The sequence below is a fragment of the Vidua macroura genome, chromosome 13 (genome assembly GCF_024509145.1).
Source record: "Vidua macroura isolate BioBank_ID:100142 chromosome 13, ASM2450914v1, whole genome shotgun sequence".
NCBI classification, from domain to species: Eukaryota; Metazoa; Chordata; class Aves; order Passeriformes; family Viduidae; genus Vidua; species Vidua macroura.
Window position 1 is genome coordinate 11,008,641 of NC_071583.1, and position 21,055 is coordinate 11,029,695.

Below are 21,055 nucleotides of genomic sequence, written 5' to 3' on the forward strand. Positions count from 1 at the left end.
TCCTCCCAAGCACTTGTGCTGTCACCCCATTATGTCCCAGGGGAGGAAGGGCCAGGATGTCCAAGGGGTAGAAGTGAAGCTGCCCCAGCCCTGGTCGGTTCCCATGGACCCCAGTGAGTGGCAGAACAGTCAGGCAGGTATCTATCTCTCTGTGCTTGCAGCGTGGCAGGTTCAGCTCCTCTGTGTCTGATCAGTAGCTCCGAGCAGTTTGAAAGGCAATGAGGAAATGACATAAAGCAATTTAACATGAGCTGCCCAGGAAAGGGCCTGATGGGGAAGCCACCTAAATTCCCCCTGTGAGTGTCTGGAGCTCCTTTGGTGGGTGTTAACAACCACACCTCAGGACCTCCACACCCACACAGGCACTGCACTGCTGGCACATCATGATGCTATTTTGCATCACATCCTCCTGGCACAGCCACAGATTTGCCCACTGCTCCCAAAGCTGCCTGCTCCATGCACCCACATCACCCCCAAAAACACAGGCAAAACACCAGCTTTAGCAAAAATGTTTAATCTCTCCTTGATGCATGTGTTTATTTACAAGTACTAAATCTGAAGAACATTAAAATAGGAAATAGCAGGATATTTACACGATCAAAGGGTGCTTGACCAGCCACGCTGGCCTGTTGCTTCAAGTCTGAAACAATCACAGAAAGGGAATCAGGACTCCAGAGTGTGATTTTTTTTTTTTCCCCATTTAATTTTCTAAAACTATTAGAATTCTCTGCCTCTCGCCGGGTCCACCTTAGGTTTCCCCCTGCTTTCTTAAAGGACAGCTTGTTGTGCGCTTTGGTCGGGTGAGCCCGCGGGGATCCCCCCACCTATCCCCCTGCTCACTGTCCCCAGGCTGGGGCCAGCTCTGGGTGTGACATGGGGCTCCTGCTAAGGGGGACACTGCCAGCCTGGACTGCACATTTTTTAACCCCAAACTGAAGCAAAAGGCAACGAGAGCAGGGAGGGACGTCCTTGCTTGCAATGGTGGGGATCAACCTGCACAGTCCAGCTGCCTCTGGTGGGGGGCCAGAGCAGGAGTACCCAGAAATGCAGGCTCACAGCAAAGGATGCTTCTCCATCTCACCCCATTCTGGGGCATGGGCTACACCAGCAGTAAGAGGAGTCTTGTGGATGCTTCCCAGCTTCTCCACACCTTTCCTCCTTCCGAGGCAGGGTCTGACAGGGCCAGTTCTGACCCCACCAAGCTGGTCAAGGGAGGGTGGGCAGCTGCCTGGCACAATTAAGGACGCTGGGCATCATGCGAAAGGCAAAGGTAGCACCAAGAAGCGCCAGAGGCTGCGGGCAGCACTGCAGTGCCCACCTCACTGACCAGCACCCTCCCTGTTAGGGGCAGCAAGGGGACCCCCGAGCGGTGGGGAGCTGCTGGGACATCCTTCAGTGGAGCAAACCACAGACACCCCAAAGCTCTCCAGGAGGAAGCCAACAGCAACTCATCCCAAGGATCACACTACGGGCAGTCAGCATCACCAGGAGGCTGGAAGAGCCAGGTGACAGCACAAGGGGAGCCCAGAAAGCAGAGCCACACCACGGCACTACCAGCCTGCCCAGCATGGCCTCCCCAGGAGCCCCTCTGCTTCCCAAATCCATCTCAGACCCACCATGGGCAAAAAACTCATCTGTCCCTCCAGGCTGGCTGAGGGAGCACCCACAGCATTGGTGCTGGGAAAGCAACAGGCATTAATAGACCTCAGCAATTAACAGTGCTTCCAGCCCTCTGTGTCAAAAGGGAATTTTTCAGGGAGGTGTTCTTAGAAACACATCTCCCTCCCCTCTCAACCACCACAAAACCCATGTGCTTGGCTGCCCCAAAAGCAACCAAAACTCCCCAAGACACTCTTACCACTGCAACAGGCAGAACCCACTCCAGTCCTGGACAGAGACCTCAAAGCCATCGCTCCCCTTCCATCACACCGCAGTGATCACCGATGCATTGCCGCCATCCTCCGGGCGATTTCCAGGACCTCCACCAGCACCACGCAGCCACCAATGCCACAAGGAAGAAGTTTTGCACAAAGGGAGCTGCAGGCACCCCTCTACCCCATCACAGCAGCAGTGAATCCTACAAAGGGACCCCCAGAGGGTTCTGTCCCACCAGAGCACCCAAAGAGATGCTGGCAGCCAGTAGTGGCCCCAGCACAGGGCACACAGCTATCCTTTAAGGCTCTCCAAGTACCATATTTGAGATGTGAACCTCTAAAGTCTTTCTTTTTGCTGTTTCTTTTTTTCTTTTTTCTTTTGGATGAGAAAGTGGCAAATTAATTTCAAATTAAAAAAAAATAGGTAACAGGTCTAAACAAACCTCTAATATTCAATACTCGCAGTTTCTTTGTTTTATGGGTTTTTTTTCTTCTGTTTCTTAAAAAGATCAACTCAGACTAAAATCTAGCACAGTCATGCAACAGCCCACAGCTCTCAGAAATCCAGCGACAGCTCAGGGTTTGTAGGTTTGGGAAACAATTAAAAATTCTTTTTCAAACAGTTTTGCTGTTGTGGTTGGATTATTTTGTTGTCTTTTTTTTTTTTTTTTCCTTTTTTTTTTTAATCAGCATCTTCTCTCCTTTCCCTCCTTATTAAAACAAAACAAAATCAAACAAAATTACAACATAATGAGAGATGTGCAGTCTTCAAACAGTTGTTCTGCATGGTGAGAAAGGCTTGGAAGTTCCCTCCACACCATTTGGTATCCTTTTTTAATTTTTTTTTTTTTTTTGCAGTGGTTGTTTGTTTTGTTTTAACTGGCTGTGTAAATTCATCTCATTTTTATATTGGTTCAATTCTCCTTCAGTTAACTATACAGCACCCCACTGGGGCACGAGAATTAGATTGTAACCACATATATATATATACACACTTTTATTATTTTTTTTTAATTAAAAACTTCATTATTTCTCCCTTTCCCCCCCTTAACTTGCAATTTAAGGGAATGGACAGAAATCAGCTGGGCTTCTCTCCACTCGGATTTCGACAGCCATCCACTCCTGGCAGTGTGGCCCCATGTACTGTGGCCTGGGCAGTGACAGGAGCTCTCAGTACAGAAAAGGAAAGGGTGTTTTGCTCTTTTTTTTTTTTTTTTTGGAAGTTTTTGGTCACCTGCTGCCATTCAGTGCAGCATTCAGCACCTTTTCATCTCTGGAAAGCACAAACCCACAAGGAACTGACATTTCCAAGGGGGAAACTGAGGGAGAGACCTCAGGTCTCCAGCAAGGCCCTGTCAGGGCAGAGGCAGTGGAGGGGAGATGGGGTGACAGCAAGGAGAGAAAGGGGGAGAAAGAAGGAAAAGATAGAGAAAGAAAGGTCAGTCTTGGGTGGAAGGGCCTGCACACGTTTGGGCTCCCCAGGTGGAAGAGCAGGTGACAGCCCCATGGCAGCCAGAATGCCAGTCCCTGCATGGGCTGGGAACCCAGTGGGGTTTGCCAGGGGGATCCCAGTCAGGAGTGCAGAGGAGCTGCCCTCCCTTTCACTGGAGATCTGGTCTCTTCCCCTGCATCAGCACAAAATGATGATGGGGAAAAATAAACGTAAAGGGGCTTTGTTCAGGCGGCTCCAGTGCCAAAGAATCTGACACAAAAAGCCAGGCTGGCTCTCCATCAACCCTCCTGACAGCCCCCAGGGCCCCACAGCCATCCTCCAGCCCACATCATCCCAGGGCAGGCAGGAGCAGGCAGCACTGCCCAGACCACCCCACGGCCACTGAACTGGGAAAACAAGGATGAGCTCAACAAAACACCAACCATCCCTCAGCAATCATCCAGGAAAAGAAAAACCAGCCTTGGGATCTCCCTTCCTCTCTGATTTTGACCTCCAGAACCACTCAGCAGCATTAAAATAACAGCATCTATCCAGCTAACAAAACTCCCAACTTTTTTTTCTTCAATTTTTTTTTTTTCGCACTAAACAACATTCAAATAAAACATGGCACAGGACATATTTTAGAAATATCAAAGCTCCCTTTCCTGCCCACCCCTAAAGCCCCAACCCCAAATCTCCCCAGCATCAGTCCTTTAGCTTATCTCTTAAAATCGTTTTTGTTAGTTTGTTGCAAAAAATTCAGAATATTTTTTCCCCTCCCATTTTTTGTTATAATTTTTTTCCCTTTAAATTAAAAATTTTGTTTGTCTCGTGTAAATTGTGCAAATATAGCAGTTAACACTAGTGGCAGAAGGCCAGAGAGAGAGAGAGAAGGGGGCAGAGACAGAAAGAGAGAAAGGAGGAGGAGAGGGGGTGGACAGCTGGGGGGAAGGAAGGGAGAGCAAGTCAAGTACAGTAAAAATAGGAGCCCACCCACCCTCCCTTCACCAAAGTAACAACAACATCCAAACGCCTTCCTAGAAAGCCCCGCGGTCCCGACCCTCCTTCCTGGTGGGCTCAGGGGCTCTGCCCAGGCAAGGGCTGCCCAGCAGGTCCGTGGGGCAGGCGAGCCCCTTCTCCTCCGCCCGCGTGGCCTCTCTGCAAGGTCCCTGCTGCATCCCGGTTGGACTGGGGGGTTTGTCTGTGGGTCAGGGAGTTCTGTCGACGCTGCTGCTGTCGTCGGGATTTGTGGTTTGTTCCGCTGAAGCGCGAGGTTTCTCCGTGTGTCCGTGGGAAGCGTGCGGAGGCGCGGCGGCTCCCGCGGGCCCGGCCGGTTCCAGCCCCAAAGTCTTGTGCCCGCGGCTGCCACTGGCCGGTCCTTCCTCCCTCTGTCCATCCATCCGTCCGTCCGTCCTGCCGCCCCGCTGCCGGACGCTGGCGCCGCCGCCGCCTTCTCAGCTGCTTAAGGCCATTGTGTCGATCGCCTGCTCCAGCTTACTCCGCAGTCGCTGCCTCCGGGCCTGCTCATCCTTCTCCAACGCAGCTAAAATCTGCAGAGAGAGGGTAGGAGAGAGGGTGAGGAGGTGCCCTCCTACCCAAAGTGGCTCCTTGTGGCCCGTTGGCTCTTTGATGGCATCAGGACATGGGGATGTGGCCCCATGGGAAGTGTTCTTGTGCCCCAACAGGGCCAAAGGAAGTGCAAGGTGAAAGGCACCACTGTGAGTGGTGCCATCCACAAATCGAGCCCGCCGGGACACCCAAGGGATCTGCAGTGACACCAGGGACCTGCCTGACACAAATGAGGAGCCAACTTGCACATGGGAAATGAAGAAAACACAGTCAAACAGAGGGTGAACCCCAAATCCAAGCCAACGACATCTTCCCACCACATCTGTGACTCCAACAATCCTGTAACGCCTTAGGGAAGCAGGGGTTGTGTTTCAGAGACCACAATCAAACCATGAACTGGTTCCACATGCACAAAACCACCAAATCCACAAGGCTTCAGCTGCCACCAGTGTTAAAACCTGTCTCATTTCATCCCAGCTGGGGGGCAGTGGGTGCTGGAAGGGGACATCAGACAGATGCACCAGCAAAGCCTGGGAGCCCCCAGTCCTGTTCAAGGGGTGCTCCCACAGACACCTGAGAATGACTTTCCACCCTTGAAATCTTTTCTCTAAACCAGCTGCTGATAAGGATGACAGACTGCAGGCTGGAGGGACAGTCCCCTGCCCTGGGCTGGATGTGACCGTGCCCCCAGGGCTGGGGAAGGACTAGCAGCAGCAGGAATGTAGAGGATGAGACTCAGAGAAAGGAGAAGGGAGTAACAAAGTGTAAAACAAAGGGGCAATTGCCCTCCCAGCAGCCAGGAGTTTCGTCTCAGTAACATCATGCCAGCAGAGCAGAAAAGCTGATTTAAAAAAAACAAACCTGACAGAAATCTCATCTCCTCGGGTGAGCTAGTTGAGAGAGCAAATTTTTTGCAATTATATATCAAGGCATCCGTCAAAGGGGACTTGATTAACCATTTCATTGGCTGCATAATTGGAAACCAACTGTTGTATAATTAATAGACTTACTAGGAGGCAGGCAAAGTCCATCAGGAGCCCTACAGGTAACTTCTTAATGGGGAATCAGCTCCCTTTGATTAAGAGCTGCTGCAGCGCTGGCGAGTTGTTGAGAGGCAGGCAGAGCGTGCTGAGGAGCATCCACCACACTGCCACAACCAGCCTCTGGCCACCAAGAGACTGGGTCTCCCCCAGGCTGTTTTGGGGCGGAACCAGACTGTGGCCCCTGTCTCCTGGGGCAGTAAGATATGCCTGATGGGGAGTCCCAAAAGAGAAGAGAAAGCTACATCTGGGTACTGGTGTCAGCTCCCAAGAATGGGAAAAATCACCAGCAAGAGCTGGACACTTCTGATTTACCTCCCCTGGCAGCAACAACCCAGGGCAGCAGCTGGACTGGGAAGAACTCACAGATTCTGCCACAAACCTGCTACTGGGGACACTCCCCAGAGATGCTGTCAGCCCTCAAGCTACACACAGAGTAAAATACCTTTAGTGACACACAGAAATCAAAACCCACATGCCTGGAAGGTGCCTGAGCTGGAACCAAGTGAGATTGGTCAGAGAAGTGAAGAGAAGCCTATTCCCCCTACCTGCCTCCTCTGCCTCTCCCAAGCAGACAGCAGTATATCCTGGAATGCTGAGGTGCCAAAGGATTCCCAAACTGCCCATGCATTTATTTACTCCTCTCTTATCTCAGCCTTATGGAAACAATGCAGTCAAAGGAAACCTGTGCTGAGTGTAGAGAGACCCAGGTTTGTCACCTGCTATAAGGAGCCAGGACCACTGATTACCAAGATGCAAGTACCCAAATGAAAATTAATTATGATTTTCATTCACAGCCAATGACAGCATATTATTGCACTGAACAACAGGAAAAATTATTCTCTCCCATTTTGCATCAAAGAGGGTGCAATCGGGCTGCATATAATTGTGCTTAATGATGAAAACAAACAAAGGGAACAGCTGCGATTTATTAATCCCATTACAAATAATAAAAGAAGTTCCTGAGAGCTGTGAGCACACTTGTGATGCTCAGAGAGCAGGCATCAGCAAGACACTCAACAGATGTCAGGCTGCTGTTGGCAGGCAAGAAGAGGACCTGTGCTCCTGAAGAGCAGTTCATTAATGCCATGGGTTCATCTCACATGGTCCCCTCCATGCTCTTGCCCAGGGCTTGGAGGATTTATTTAAGGACTGTGGGACTTTTAGCCTGGAGGAAGCAAGCACTGGATGATGTCTCAGGGATGATAGCTGGACCACAGCAAATCTAGATCTTCCAGACTGCTCCACTTTCACTCTCATGGTAGCCACAGAACTGTGTACAAACTGCAAAGCCCCAGAACCCCTGGGGCTGGTAATGGCCAACCCATTACCCAGAGCAACAGGGGTCTCTGGTATGTGCCATCAAAATCACCTAAGGACTGGCATAGAGGTCCCACCAGCATGGTCATCAGTACACGGCCACCAGCTGCATGGTGACCACCACACAGCATCTTCCCAAGAACCCGGAAAGCCAGGATCTCCTCTTCCCTCCTGTAAAGCACTGAGTTCCATAGGATATGGGCCACCACGATCCCAGTGCTGACCTTAAACCCATAAGCCAGGTCTGCTACAACCTGTCCATGGACCCCTTAAATTCACACCTCAAGGAGGCACTGGGAGAAGCCTCTTTGGATCACTGCATGGTACAACAGGCACCCCATTTCCTCTCCTGCCTCTGAGTGGGAAGATATTCTGGCATTCTGTCACCTAAATTAGCCACTGTTCAAATATAGTCATCAAACCCCTTTATTGGGACAATAAAACCTGTACTATCATACTATGTTGTATAGACCTATATTTTACTGTAGTTACATATTTTATTGCTTTAATAAGATGTAGGCTGTGGATTTGAGCAGAGTTTTGAGAAATTAATTTGTAAAAATTACAACAGAGGAGTTCTTAACCATCCTTACTGACATTCACAAAACAAGCACCAGAGAGGCCACCACATCCTCTAAGATCCCTGGGGAGAGGAGCCAAACACCACCTGTACAGTTCCACAGCATTAGTACCACCATGGTGCAGGATTGGTGGCAGTGGACAGGGGAAGCACACTGAGATAATGCTGGGAACTCTGCAGCCTCATGGAGCTCATGTGTCAAATGTGTAGAAAAATAGGTGTTTCCCACATTACTCACTGCAGGAAATATGAGGAGTGAGCACTGCCCACTCCAGCTCCTGGCTTCATGCCTCCCAAACCTTTCCTTCTCCACCAGCCCAAGCACAGACATGGAATATGTTACCATTTCGCATTTCATGGAGTGTTTTTCCATAGGAAAAAGCAGAGGACTGCAGAAACAAGGACTAAAAGACCCAAGTAGCAGCTCAGGCCTGACTCTGCCTCACCACATCTTACCTCATCCTTGTACTTGGTGATGTAGGAGTAGATCTCGTGCAGGGCACTCATGCTGTTGAACTGGCTGAGGTGTAACCGTGACTGCTCCGCCAGGTACGCGCTCATGTCCTGGTCACTGATCGCTGGCATTTTAGCTATATCTGCATAATATCTGCCAGGGAGGAACAGAAGAGTGGGTCAGAAATAGGGACAGGCAGGAAGGGATGGCTCCCCGCCACGATGGTCACAGAGAACAGCCATTGGAAAAGCAAGTGAAGAGCATCTTTCCTCCAAGCAGTGACATAAACTCACCCATTTTAACACTGCTCACTAAGAGGTCTCTGAGCACTCCACAGAGCAGTCAGCACTGTTAAGAATGTGGTCCTGATGGAGCAGCACCCAGCTCAGTCCAATTCTGCTCACCATGCTGGGAAGCCAAGCAATCTTGCTCTAAGGAATATTCCACCCTCTCCTAAACTACACATTTTTTGTCCTTCCCATCCTATTGGCATGTTTTGCCACCAAACTACAGGCACCAGGACCCTCCACACCTGCAGTAACACACAAAGTTTTTCTACTAATCTCCTAAGGTAAGAGCATATGTGTGAACACATGACAAGGTGACATCCTGCCCCTGCAGCAATATACGTGCTATGGTAGTGGAAAATCAGAATATCCAATAGGATGTTGATCACAACCCTGAGACGACAAAGCTGCAGCATCCCATTACAGCAGGAGAGTTACCCCAGGCAGACACACTGGTGGACTGGCTGCTGAGGACTTTTTGGAAACCAGGGCTGTGTCCACAAGCCTCGTTTTAAAAGAAACCCCACCCACAGCAAACAAGCTCTGGCTGCTCCCAGGGAGCAGTATTACCAGCATTTCCAGCTGGAAATACAGAGTGCCAGCCTCTCTCAGGTTTGCTCTGCTCCTCATGACTCCCCACTTGGTAAAGTTTCTGGTACAGTGATTAGCATCACTTAGCTGAACACTGAGATGGAACACTGCTGAAGCACTTGGATAGGAGCAGATGGCAGCAAGACCACTTGAGAAGATGAATATGAGGATCCACTCCATCCCACTGCACTGAACTCAACTAGTGATAAACTACTTGGGCAGTTTTTACAAAGAGGCTTATTCATACCCAGAAAATGATGCAAGAGAATTTCTGGATGCTACTGGGAGAGCAGTGGTCTGAGGTGAGGACCTCTGACTAAACCAGGCATCTCCTACACCTCTAGAGACATCACCCCAGAGTGACATCTCCTAAAGCAGTAGTTTCACGCTCCAGGTGTTATCATGACATATAGGATGGGAAGAAACCATCATTTTCCAATACAAGTATGCATGGCTGACATGGACCAAGATTCTAGTCACTCTGCCCATTTCCAGAGGACACCTGTGACCCCAGCAGTAGTCCCCTTGGGTTTCTCCAGGTTTCCCTCTTTCTAAGCCCTTCCCTGTGCTATTCCTGCCTGAAATTGGCAGGATGCCCTTCTTTCAGCTTGTGCCTGAGCCACAGCAGCAGACAGACCTGCTGCTGGGACTGGCAGTCCCACTCAGCCAGCCCCGCACCACTCCCATTCCTCCTCTGCAAAGCTTTGTGACTATAACTGTGCCAAAAGCCAGAAATGCTGATTATGCCATAAATCCCTGCAGTAGAGGAACAGTAGTAGACATAGTCACCCCCTGCACCGGACATCTTTGCCCCCTGCTCATCTTCCTCTGGACCATACTGGAGGTAAGCAATGGCAGGAACATCTGTCACCACTGAGATTTCCCACCTCCTCCCCAGGGATGCAGAATGTCTAGACCAATGTTTAACTCTGAAATGGTTTTATACCTTTTTTCTTCCAGACACATACACAGAGCTGAACATTTTTGTCATAGAGACGGCAAGGTCAGAGAAATTCACCTTATGAAGCTTGTGATGCTCCTACGGGACCCCACACCAAAGCCCCATCCAGCCCCATGCAAAGAACTTCCTCCTGTTACAATGCAGCTCATCTCAGGCATCATATTTCAGGGGCACCTTTCCTTCTGATCCAAGCCCTACCTTCCTCGAGGGAAGATGCTCGTCTTTATACTTGCCTGCGAAACAGCAAGCATGCCAATGGTGCAACAAAAATATCTGTGTACAAGCGAGTACCCAAGGATGATTTAGGCTACAAAGTTCCACCCTTACAAACTACAGAATATGACATTTACTGTTATCTGGACATCCTTAATTTAGTTCATTCTCTATTTGGTCTAAATGCTGAAAAAGGGCCCTGAGTTAAGAAAAAAGAATAATCTTTAGCCCAGCACATCATCACAAAGGAGAAGTTGCATAAGCAATCTGAAATCTGCCATTTTTTAAGTTTCATGAAGTTCCACTTCACAAGATGGCAATATTTTAACCGTAGCTCTGTTTGGAGGGCTTTGGAGGACATCTCCTAGGTTTCTCTCCCAAAAGGATAAAGCTAAACACAGCATTATGCCTGAGTGCATCAATTTGCAATCAGTCTCATTCAAACCCTGAACCTTTAACACTACATTAATTCAGCAGGACAGAGGGACATCTCTCCTCAGCTAACAGGGAAGGCGGAGGGTGTTGGAAGGTGTCAGAGGACCTGCTCCTCTCCCTGCTCCTCAGCACAGAGACTGCAGCCTGAGCACTGGGAAATTATAATTTTCAAGCATTTCAGCAAAACCTGCATGTATTGTTGTGATACAGAAAAAGCACTTCTCTAGTCCAAGACTGAGTTCTCACTGCCCTTCAAAAGCAATCAAGCGAGGTGTTAGTAATTCCCAGGACAGACCAAGTTTTTACAACAGAAAACATCAGACAACCTGATAGTGGACATTGCTTTTATCACCCCTTAAGCAAGTCATAAACAGCTCTTTAAAACAGCCACTGCAAACTCATTCCAGAAGACAATCATGAGAAAGCATCATCCCCCAAACAAGAGGACCACCTTCTGCGAGCATTAGTACAGTCCTGCTTCAGTCAGCTACCAAGAGGAGCCCTCCCAAAAACCCACATCCACACATACATGAGCATCCACTGCAAGTCCTCCAGGAGAAGCAAGGAGTTATTGCCAAGTCTACTCACCTTTCTACCCAGCTCTTGTAGTTGGGGATGTCCTTGGCGTACAGTAGTTTGTTGGAGGGAGAGTCCTTTCCTAGCTTGTGCTCAGAAGTTGAGCAGGAGTCCATGAATGTCTGAGCCACCACGGATAGGCAGGCATCAGTAATACTGTTCTTGTGAATGTCGAACACAAACTGGGGGTTCTTAATCACATTCACCCAAAAACGTAGAGGTAGACTGAGGGACGAAGGAAATAGGAGTCAGCACCTGAACCACACTCTGCAGGGCAGCTGGCAAATACATGCACCTCCAGTTGTGGAGAAGGAGCTTCCCATGACCCAGAATTGGGTAGGTTGCTTTTCCCAGCATTCCAGTGAGGCAAACACCCTGGGTAAATGACCATTTTCCCCTGCCCACCCCAAAAAGGCTGCAGTTCTCCATGAAGAAATTCCTCAGCACTGCCAACATCCCCAAAGGCAAGCCAGGGCAGTGCAGATCTGTGGTTTCTCCAAGGATCCACTCTCACTGAAGAGACCTTGCTGAGCCCGTGGGTCAAACCAGACACAATCCCTTTCTGTGACATTAATAATCCCTTCCAAGGCGCTGTGTGGCATTTCACACATCTCCCGTGTCAGAGAAGGGAGTTAGCTGAACTCCTCAAGGGACTCATTAGTACATTTAACACCAGAGGAAAATTTAGGTGGCCTCAGATGCTGGAAATAAAGCTCTCAGCTGTAGAGACAGCAGGTCTCCTGGTGAGCCATTGACTGGTTGTTTGCTGCATACTGACACACACGTGCCACCCTCCATGGCTCCACTGCCCAGTCCTGCTGCCCCGCTCCTCTCCTCGGAGCTTCCTCACTCTGTCATCCTCCAGCACCTACTCTCAGTGAATGCTTTTATCTTAAACAAAACACACTATGTTCCCTAGGACTTTCCTAATGAGGGTACTGGGTGCATGTACATATTTCATTTGTGAAAGGAATGGCCTGGAGAAATTAGCTCCACATGTCGAATTAGCACCCAGAGATAAGCACAGGCATTAGTATGCAAGAGCCTGCATGCCCAGCCCCTGAAGAGTGGGGCTTTTTTCCTCCCTTGCCTTTCACTCCTTCTTTTAATATAGGAAGCTGAGTTATAAATCAGTTCCAAGCACTTCCATGCTCTCACATCTCCATTTAAAAATGTTTCTTTTCTTGCCCTGCTAATTGCAAACAGTTACTGAACTACACAAAAGCGATTTGGCTGCCATTTAACAAATGCCAGAGACGGGGAACATACGTACCCATCTCCAGTCACAGTAAAACCAGAGAGATGAAATCAGTGAGGCAGCAGAAATGAAAAATGCCAAAGGGGGCTAAGGAGCCAACACCTGCCAGAGCCCCAGCGGCACCAGGAGGTCTCACAAGCTGCCCCGCCCCAGTGTTCAGCCAGCGATTAGCAGAGCAGGGGCTGGCTCTGCAGGCAAGGGCAGGGAGGATGTGCACACAGAGCTGTGCTTACTTTGGGCACGGCTGAGTGACAGCAAGAAGTGTGGAAACACCTTCAGGACAGCAGAGATGAGAATTGGGGCTGGCATCTCTGGAGGAGCCCGGAGGATGGAGAGGCCAAGGTGAGATGGGAGCGGAGCCGCTGCGGCCCTCAGCGACTGCAGCCATCAGGGGGAGTGTGGTGCTTGGGATCTGGGGAAGGGCTGAGGAAGCACTGCATTCCTGGGATTTTTTTCTTCGAAGGAAGGCATGCAAGGGATTTACCCACACCCGAAATACAGAGATATGGGCCTCTCTTGTCCTGGATCATTTCCAGGTTCATATTTCTGCTCCCTGCGGGAGGGCTTGGAAGCTGTGATGTTGTTAGCCCACCCCCCAGCCCACTGTCCTTCTCCATTACCAGTTACTCTTCCAGGTGTGCCTGACATCATAATCATTGATCTGATGCTTATCAGCTTGTTCATCCAGGAAATCAAACATGTATTTAATGGCGAGGGGCAGTGCACTCCCACGGTGAGCTGTGCTAAAGATAGTCTCAAACAGGTCATCCACAAATTTCTGCAGGGTGCCCTGGGGAGGAGAAAGAGAAAAGGGCTGCTCAGCAACACCCTGGGCCAGCAGAGAGGTGAGTCTTTAACTAATGGTCAGCCTCTAAACCAATTTCACTTCTATTCCTACACCTGAAAGAGCAGCACAGTACAGTCTGTGTAACCCTGCTGGTTCTCAGTGGTTTATACTGGGAAACAGACACTGCAGTGATGAAGTATCTCCTTCACTGTATGATCTGGCATGCTAAAGGTATACAAAGAAAAACACCACACAAAACAAAAAAGTGTTGTATGTGCTGAGGGAAGTGGAACATGCTGTAGTGCCAAATGCCTGGGGTAATCACCCTTCCCACATCACCAGTTCTGCAGTTTTATCCCAAACACCAAAGAGGCACCTATCCCAGGGCACCTCTGCTTTGCAGACCAACATCTGCTCAAAGATACAGGGAATAGTAAAAGCACCAAAAGGTGCAAAGAGCAAACAGGAAAATCCACTCAGGGGATATTCACTAATGGTTTCAACACAGAAACCGTTCACCTCCAGCTCAGAAGAGACCAAATGAGGACCTCTTCCTGTGCTAGAGCAGGAGGCTAACAAAAGAGCAGTGCTTACCACTTTTGGACAACCCAGATCACTACCCTTCCCCATTCAGATTTCCAAAGCCAGGCACCAGCTCTGGGTCTCTGGGCCATACCTTGGTGGCCAACAGACGGGTCAGGTAGATCTCGGAGACCATCTTGCTGCCCCGGTCGCCCTCCCGCTGGTCCATGTGGTCGTGGTTCTTCACCAGGTGCCAGAGCTTTGTGCCGCTCTCCAGGTCAGGGGTGATCATGGGGGTCCGCGAGCGCAGGCTGTCAGGGCTGCTGGCTGTCCTCAGCATGCTCTCTGCAAGCACAGGGGATGCTCCTACCCTGCCACCTCTGCCTCACCACCAGCCCCATCATTCCCCTTCCCCCCATAGGAGCTTTGGGATTCAGCCTCTGCAGCCACCATGAACTGGGAGCTCTGCTGTGACCATCCTCACAGCCTGCTGGGCCACATGCTAGCCTGGCTGATGTACAGGGGCCAGGACAACCATGGAAGGAATTCTGCAGAGCCTGTCCTGCTCCCAGCACACAAGTGCCAGGATCACAGATGCTTCCTGTGCCAGTTTGAGCTGATCACACTATTCCCTTTCAAACCAAGGCTGAAGTACACCTGCCAGTACATTCGTGGCAGACTTCAACTCTGTGCTTTTAAGTGCTAAGTGCCTCTGTGCTTATTTTAATTAGATTTCAGGGGAATAAAAGGGAAAGGATCCCTTAACAGCAGCCATCTAACATTTGCCTTTTTCCCCTGAGTCCAACACACTGCAAAGAAAGATGGCTCTGAGGGCACCTGCTCCCTCTCCAACACTAGAATAAGTAGCATCGTGCAGAAGAGCTGGGAGTTTGGAGGACTTTGTTCACATGAGTTACAGTTATAGTCACTTGCCCCTTGGTCCACATGCCCAGCCCAGTGCCACCTCCCCAGCCAGCCCAGAGGAGGATGCCCATGTGCACTCACCATATCTGCTGAGGGACTTGGTGAAGGTGGAGGAGTTGGAGATGTTGTATGCTGAGTTCTGCTTGGGCACCAGGGCTACCGAGGAGCCGTCCGTCACCTGCGGGGAGAAATGGGCTGAGCAGGCTGCCACACCAGAGAGGCACAGGGGGAACAGCCCCAGCATGGGGAGAAACCAGCCCCAGAGGGATGCAGTGGCACTGCCACCACCCCAGGGACATCATCTCCAGCAAAGGAGCCTGACATATCTCTATGACATCTGGGGGAAGGGGAAGAACAGGAACACACCAGAAAGCTCAGCATGAAAATGGCAGAGTAAGGTCAGAGTGGGAAACAGCCTCTATGTACCCTGGAAATATCCCATTTAAAAGTACCACAAACATGAGGTGCAGGCAGGAAAGTGACTGCAGAGCTCCTGGCCATGGCCCTGGAGAGCTGAGCCCAGGCCCTGACCAAGCTGAGGAGGGAGAAAAGATGCTCAAGCTCAAAGCAGCTGGTGACTGCTCCATGTTCTCCATCATGGACAGCCTTACCTGGTAGTGGGCCAGGGTGTTCAGCCTCTTCCAGTCATTGTCAATCTTTGTGGTGACATCTTCATCCTGCAGTATGATGCGGGCCATCCTGCCCTGCCGCCACTCTGTCCCCATGAGGGAGAAGGGCTCATGGTTAGTGGATAATAGGAGCACAAAGATAAGGCAAGGGTACGAGCACAGTCCCAAGGCATCAACTTAAGAGGCCTCCCACCCCTCTCTGAGCCCCAGGGCTGATGACTATCAATGTGTTGGACAAATCCAAGTACTCAGGGACAGACAGCATCAGTTTGACCCTGGTGACGGTTACCTTTGCTCCTCTCCATTCCCCTGTCCCCCCTTTAAGAACAGGACTATTAACACTGCTCTCAAATATTGCTGGCCTCCTTGGATCTCAAGACACCTCAAGCCTGCAATTCAGACCCCAGAATACCCAAGGGGTCTCTCCTCCCTACCTCCTCCACTGGCAGGATCCACACTCTCGTGTCAGGGCTCCCCACACAGTCAGTGCCACCAGCATGGCAAAACTGGACTGAACAAATCCACCACAAATGTGCTTCTGTAGAATCTATTGATTTTCCTGCCCTGCACAGATCTATTGGCACTTCTGCTCTTAGTCACATCCCTGTTCCCCACAGGGAAGTGCTTGGCCTCTCTCTTACCCAGGTCCATGTCTCCAGCTTTGGGTCGCTGGGAATAGGGCACACCCTTGTAGACAGCATCCAGCAGCTTCTCCTTCACCTGCGTGATGGTGTCGCAGTTCAGCACCTTGACAGGGATCTCTGGGGCATTCTCATTCTCAGGGTTCACACAGTTGAGGGTCTGCACAGGGTCAGAAAGGTCGAGTGAGAGGCTGTGACACACTGGCTGCAAAGGCAGGTCCAAGGACACAGGGCTACAGCTGTCTACAGGCCATGTCTTCTCATCTCCTGAGCCGCTGTGGAGTTGTAGTCACATGGCACATTCCTGCTCCCCTTTCCCCACCTCTCCCTGCCACTCTCAAACCTCTAATTCCCAGAAAGGAAGCACAGTGTCAGTGAAGGAATACTGGGCCAGCAAACCATGCCCAGTGCAGCAAAGCCTGTTGAGAATGAGCAATGCTCAGGCACACTCCACTCCCCACCCAAACCATCCCTGTGGAGACTGAGCTGCAGGTGAAGAACCAGCTGCAGGCTCAGCCAGGGGAAGAGTCTGGCTTATCATTTAGCTGGACAGAGTACATGGCTCAGAAGGAAGAGGCAGAAGTATCTCTCCATCTCCTGCAGTAACCTCAAAGCTCTAACTTTGATCCCCACTGAACATGAGCTGTGGGCTGCTCCATATAGCACAGGCTCAACAGCATCTCCCACCCAAACCTGCCATTGCCAGGGGTTTGCTTGGAAAGTTATGGAGCAGGATTCAGTTCATGTTTGGCTTCCTTGAGCCCATGGCAAGAGCAAACCTTGCCAAGAAAAGTCCCTGTTTCTGACCGTGTCTGAGATGAGCCCCACTCAGACAGAGTGAGAGGCACCCCAGGAATGCTGGAGAGAACAACAGACAAAACTCTCTCTAAAGTATTTTGTGTGCCTCCAAGAAATGGACCTGGCAGTCCTAGCAAGCACTGAGGCTTCTGCTTGCACTAACCAGCATTTTGTAGTCAATCTGCTGCCGGATGAGCTTGTCCTCACTGAGGGAGTAGCGAGCCTCTCCTGTGATGGCATCAATGGGTCCCTTCTCCATCTGCTGCTTGATGGCACAGTAGAGCATGAAGAGTGGTTCCCCAGCACATTCCTGTGGGACAGAGGGATGGAGGAGAGGAGAGAGAGGAGTTAGAAGGTGCCAGGCACCAGCTTTGCCTTTCAATAACCACCACCATGTCAGAAGTCTCCTGTGGCCCTGCAGCATCAATCCCCACACATGGCATTACAAGAAGTCTTCATCCCTTGCTCAAGACTACAAGGAGAGGGGTCCATGGTAAAATTCATCCTGTGAAGGAACTCACTCTCCTTCCAAGCCCACTGGAAGTTGTTTGTCTATCAACCTGTACGCTCAGATTTCCAGGGCTTCCAGACACTTCTAGGTGAATTCTGCTCATTCTGCAAGCCAAAGATGAGCTCAAAAGGGTAAATTCAGTTCTACTGAAGAGCAGATTGAATCTGAGGACCTTGAGTATGGGATACAGCCTGTCCTTTGAGCTGCTCCAGACAAGAGAAGCACCTGAGGACTGGAAAGAGCACGCTGCAGTGGGACAGCATGGGGGATCTTGCCCAGATATCACAATGCAGTTCTGACATCTGCCAGGAGCCCAAGTCTCACATGAGAGAACGTCAAAGGAGGCTTCTCCAAATGACAGCTGGGCACAGCCAGCCAGACCCACTGGAAAGGAAAAGCAAGGGAGCAACCCTCAGACAACCCTGAGTCTCCAGGTGATGGAGGGGACCAGGCAATGAGGTTTCCTGCAGTTAAACCATTTGCCACCTACTCATCTCCACTGCCAAAGCCTTGTAGTCAGAGCCAGCTTTAGCTACCAAACAGAGCCACATCAGCATCTATCTCATACATGGGAGGAAGGGAAAGGGAAACTGGACCAGACACTTCCCCCTAAAACATGCTGGATGCTGGATTCAGAAACACTAAAGGACCTGCCAAGGTTGGAAGAACCAACCAGCCCGGAGCCAGGATTTGGCATAGCAGGACTGGGAATAGACACCCGTTCATAACCCAGGGCCCAAACATATCCCCTGAGCTGCATCCCAATGAGCCCTTCCAGATACAGGCATTAACTCTAAGGGAGAAAAAAGATTACAATGGGAACAGAGAGGATGGAGAGAAGTCCCAGCAGATTTTACCCCACTAACCCTCATCCCTCCCTCCCGGCCGCCTCACAAATAAATTGTACTTTGGTGCAAAGTGCGGCTGCTCTCCCTGTCACCATATGCTGTTAGCATCTCGTTAGCATCTGCGGTAATTAAAGAGACAGCTGCTAACGAGCAGGAACAGGCATACATCATCCCCAGACCTTTCGACAACATGCCTGTCTTTGAAATTATGTTTCATTTGCAAACTTGGCTTCATTAAGTCAGCTTGGAAAAGTGAGAGACCCAGTGGGTGCTAGGCTGCACATCACCGGCTGCCTGCAAAGCGAGGTTGGCTGGAGAGTGGTGAGAGCCCAGGGTCCCAGGGCACCCCAAGCCTACCCCTCTGGTTCTGGTGGAAGGACTTAAATTCCCTTTTTTGGCTGTTTGCAAAAACTCCTTGTAAAAATTCCAAGTCTGTGGAAGTGGTATGGATGGAGGATGGTTTGGAGCAGGACTCTTTCTTCCATCTGACATGGTTGCTACAGTCTCAGCCCACAGATTTCACCTCTCCAGTAAGGCATGGCTGCTGCCCCCACATTTGCAGCTCTGCACCCACCTCTAGGGATTCACACAAGAAAGGTGGGCTCAGTCTTTCCTACACTGGCTCCTCTGTCTGTTGCTAGTGTGGATCCTACCCTTAAAATGCAACACCTCACTCCTAGCCTCACTGTCCCCACCAGCTCTTGAAGACCAGGGCCAAGGTGTTGCTGTGGGTCACAGCTCACTGTGAGGATGGTTTAGGGATCACCTTTGACAGAGACCAACAAAATTAACGGGACCAAAGAAATCAGTGCTGGGCAGTTCACCTGAGATGAACTCCATCAGATGAAATACAGAAGGAGACCACTGAGATGTGGCCAGGGGGTCCCTCAGGTTGATGAAGGGCAGCCTGTTCCCCAAATATGACTGTGCCCACCCTGCCAGCCCTTATGCAGTTTGCTCACTGCATAAGGGACCTGACTGAGGGGAGCTCTGAGGGCTCTCCATGGAAGCCAAGCTGGAGGAGGGCAGCTGCAGACACCCTGTGCATGCCCGTGTTGATATGTTGGGAGCAGGCTGAGACAAGCCAGCTAATTCCCAAACTGTCTTACTGACTAGATCTAGCTCATCAGGCACCTAATATTGTGCATTTTTCAGCACTTGTCTCTATTTATCCACCTCCCTTTCCCTGAGGTGTCTCATTAAGAGTCTGATAAATGCTACTACAGGGTCCTCCTGAAAGCACCAGCCCTCGCTGGCTCCCCACGCTGCTGGCCCTGGGCATGAGGGGCTGTCCTGTGCCTGTCCCCATCCCTCACCCCAGTGTATCTTGCTCTGCTCAGGGCAGGTTTGCTGAGAGCTGATCCAGTAGCTGGGCACGTGGCTGTCTGTCTCATTTACATGTACAATTACTGCAGTTTGGGGCACTTTCCCTGCTGGCAAGCTGTCTGTTGTGATACTCTCCAGCTACTCCACAGCCTTCTCCTGCTGTTGCTGCCACCTGTAATCCTCACTGTCCAGAGAAAGGTGAGAACAGCCTCGTGGGTCTCCTCTGGTGGGACCAACCCAGAAGAGGGCATGAGCACATCCTCAAGTCTCTTCCAGTTTAACTCAAGTGACTCAAGAAGTGGAGTTTCAACCACTTGTAAAGGAGATGAATCCCAGTGTAACAAATTTCTCAGCCAGCAAGTTCATCCAGGCCTGCTGTGTATGTTTTTCTTCTAATGGTGCACATAGATCAGACCTTTCTCCTGCTGCTACTACCCAGAGACTGGAGGTGTTTTCCAACACGTAAGTTATGGTGTAGCCAAGGACTTTTTTATAAAGAGGCATTGCCCTGGTTCCACCATCCCCACACCTCTCACCTGCTACTCCTCATCCTCAGACCTGCTCCACAACTGGTAATGTGCCCAGAAGCCTCTCTGAAGGGGGACAAAGGACAGTAGCTTCTGAACATGGCCCAGTCCAGCCAGAGACATGTCAAGGATGTCAGGTCACACACACAAATAATTTCCCCAAACCCTGCTGTGGGTGTTCATAGGCTGTGCACTGCACTTTGCTCAGCCAAAGCATAACCCTGTTCACTTCAAGGAGCCTTGGAGGAGTTTATCCACAAGGAGAGCTACTCCTGCCTGTCCCACCAAGTTCACAGAGCCCAAAGAGCTTTCTGCCAGTGTTCTACTTGATCCCACTGGCCACTGCTGATGGAAAAGGGCCCTGCAGGGTAAAGCCCTGGCACAAAGGGGCAGTGGGAGGTTTGACATCTCCCTGTGACCAGCACATCTCTTCTCCTCTCCCACCTCTGGCAAGCAATCTCCAGCATGCTAGATAGATTTTTATAGATACAGGCTATTCCTCGACAGAGGCAAAAAGCCAAGTGCATGTAAGTGATATTATAAATCACCTCTCGCTGACGATCACTTGAGTTCTGCTGAGACTCCTGCTCACTCTCATCTCTTGGCTGGAAATAGTTCAAACCCTCTTTATCTTAATGAGGGATGAAATCCCACAAAAACAGCAGTGTGCCACCCAGTGTGCCACCAACACCAGGCAGGATCCCAAGAAACAGCCCTGCTGCCTGACAAATCAGCGGCACGATTGCAGGCATCATTGACCCATCAAAGTCATCCCAAAGTTGCAGCAGGACTGAGCCTGGGGTCCATGCACTGGAGGGGCTGCTGTGTAATCTGCATGGAAACTGGTGCAGCTGTAGCAGGTGGAAGCACTGGTGCTGATGGAATAGATGTTCTCAAAATGCACCAGTGGTAAAAACAAAGCTTACACTGTGGTGTCCTCTTCTCCTACCCC

General features: G+C 50.4%; 1 protein-coding gene across 1 annotated transcript in view; it reads right to left on the reverse strand.

Moving 5' to 3' along the window:
• Positions 1-498: 498 nt before the first annotated feature.
• Positions 499-21,055, reverse strand: part of PLXNA1 (plexin A1) — a 115,438-nt gene continuing 94,881 nt past the window's right edge. The window contains exons 24-32 of the mRNA XM_053989233.1: positions 17,055-17,201; positions 16,094-16,253; positions 15,435-15,538; positions 14,905-15,001; positions 14,054-14,244; positions 13,211-13,380; positions 11,345-11,557; positions 8,272-8,422; positions 499-4,856 (exon numbers count right to left, since the gene is read on the reverse strand). Coding sequence (XP_053845208.1) covers positions 4,761-4,856; positions 8,272-8,422; positions 11,345-11,557; positions 13,211-13,380; positions 14,054-14,244; positions 14,905-15,001; positions 15,435-15,538; positions 16,094-16,253; positions 17,055-17,201 — 1,329 coding nt within the window. The 3' untranslated portion in view covers positions 499-4,760. The remainder of the gene's footprint in view (positions 4,857-8,271; positions 8,423-11,344; positions 11,558-13,210; positions 13,381-14,053; positions 14,245-14,904; positions 15,002-15,434; positions 15,539-16,093; positions 16,254-17,054; positions 17,202-21,055) is intronic.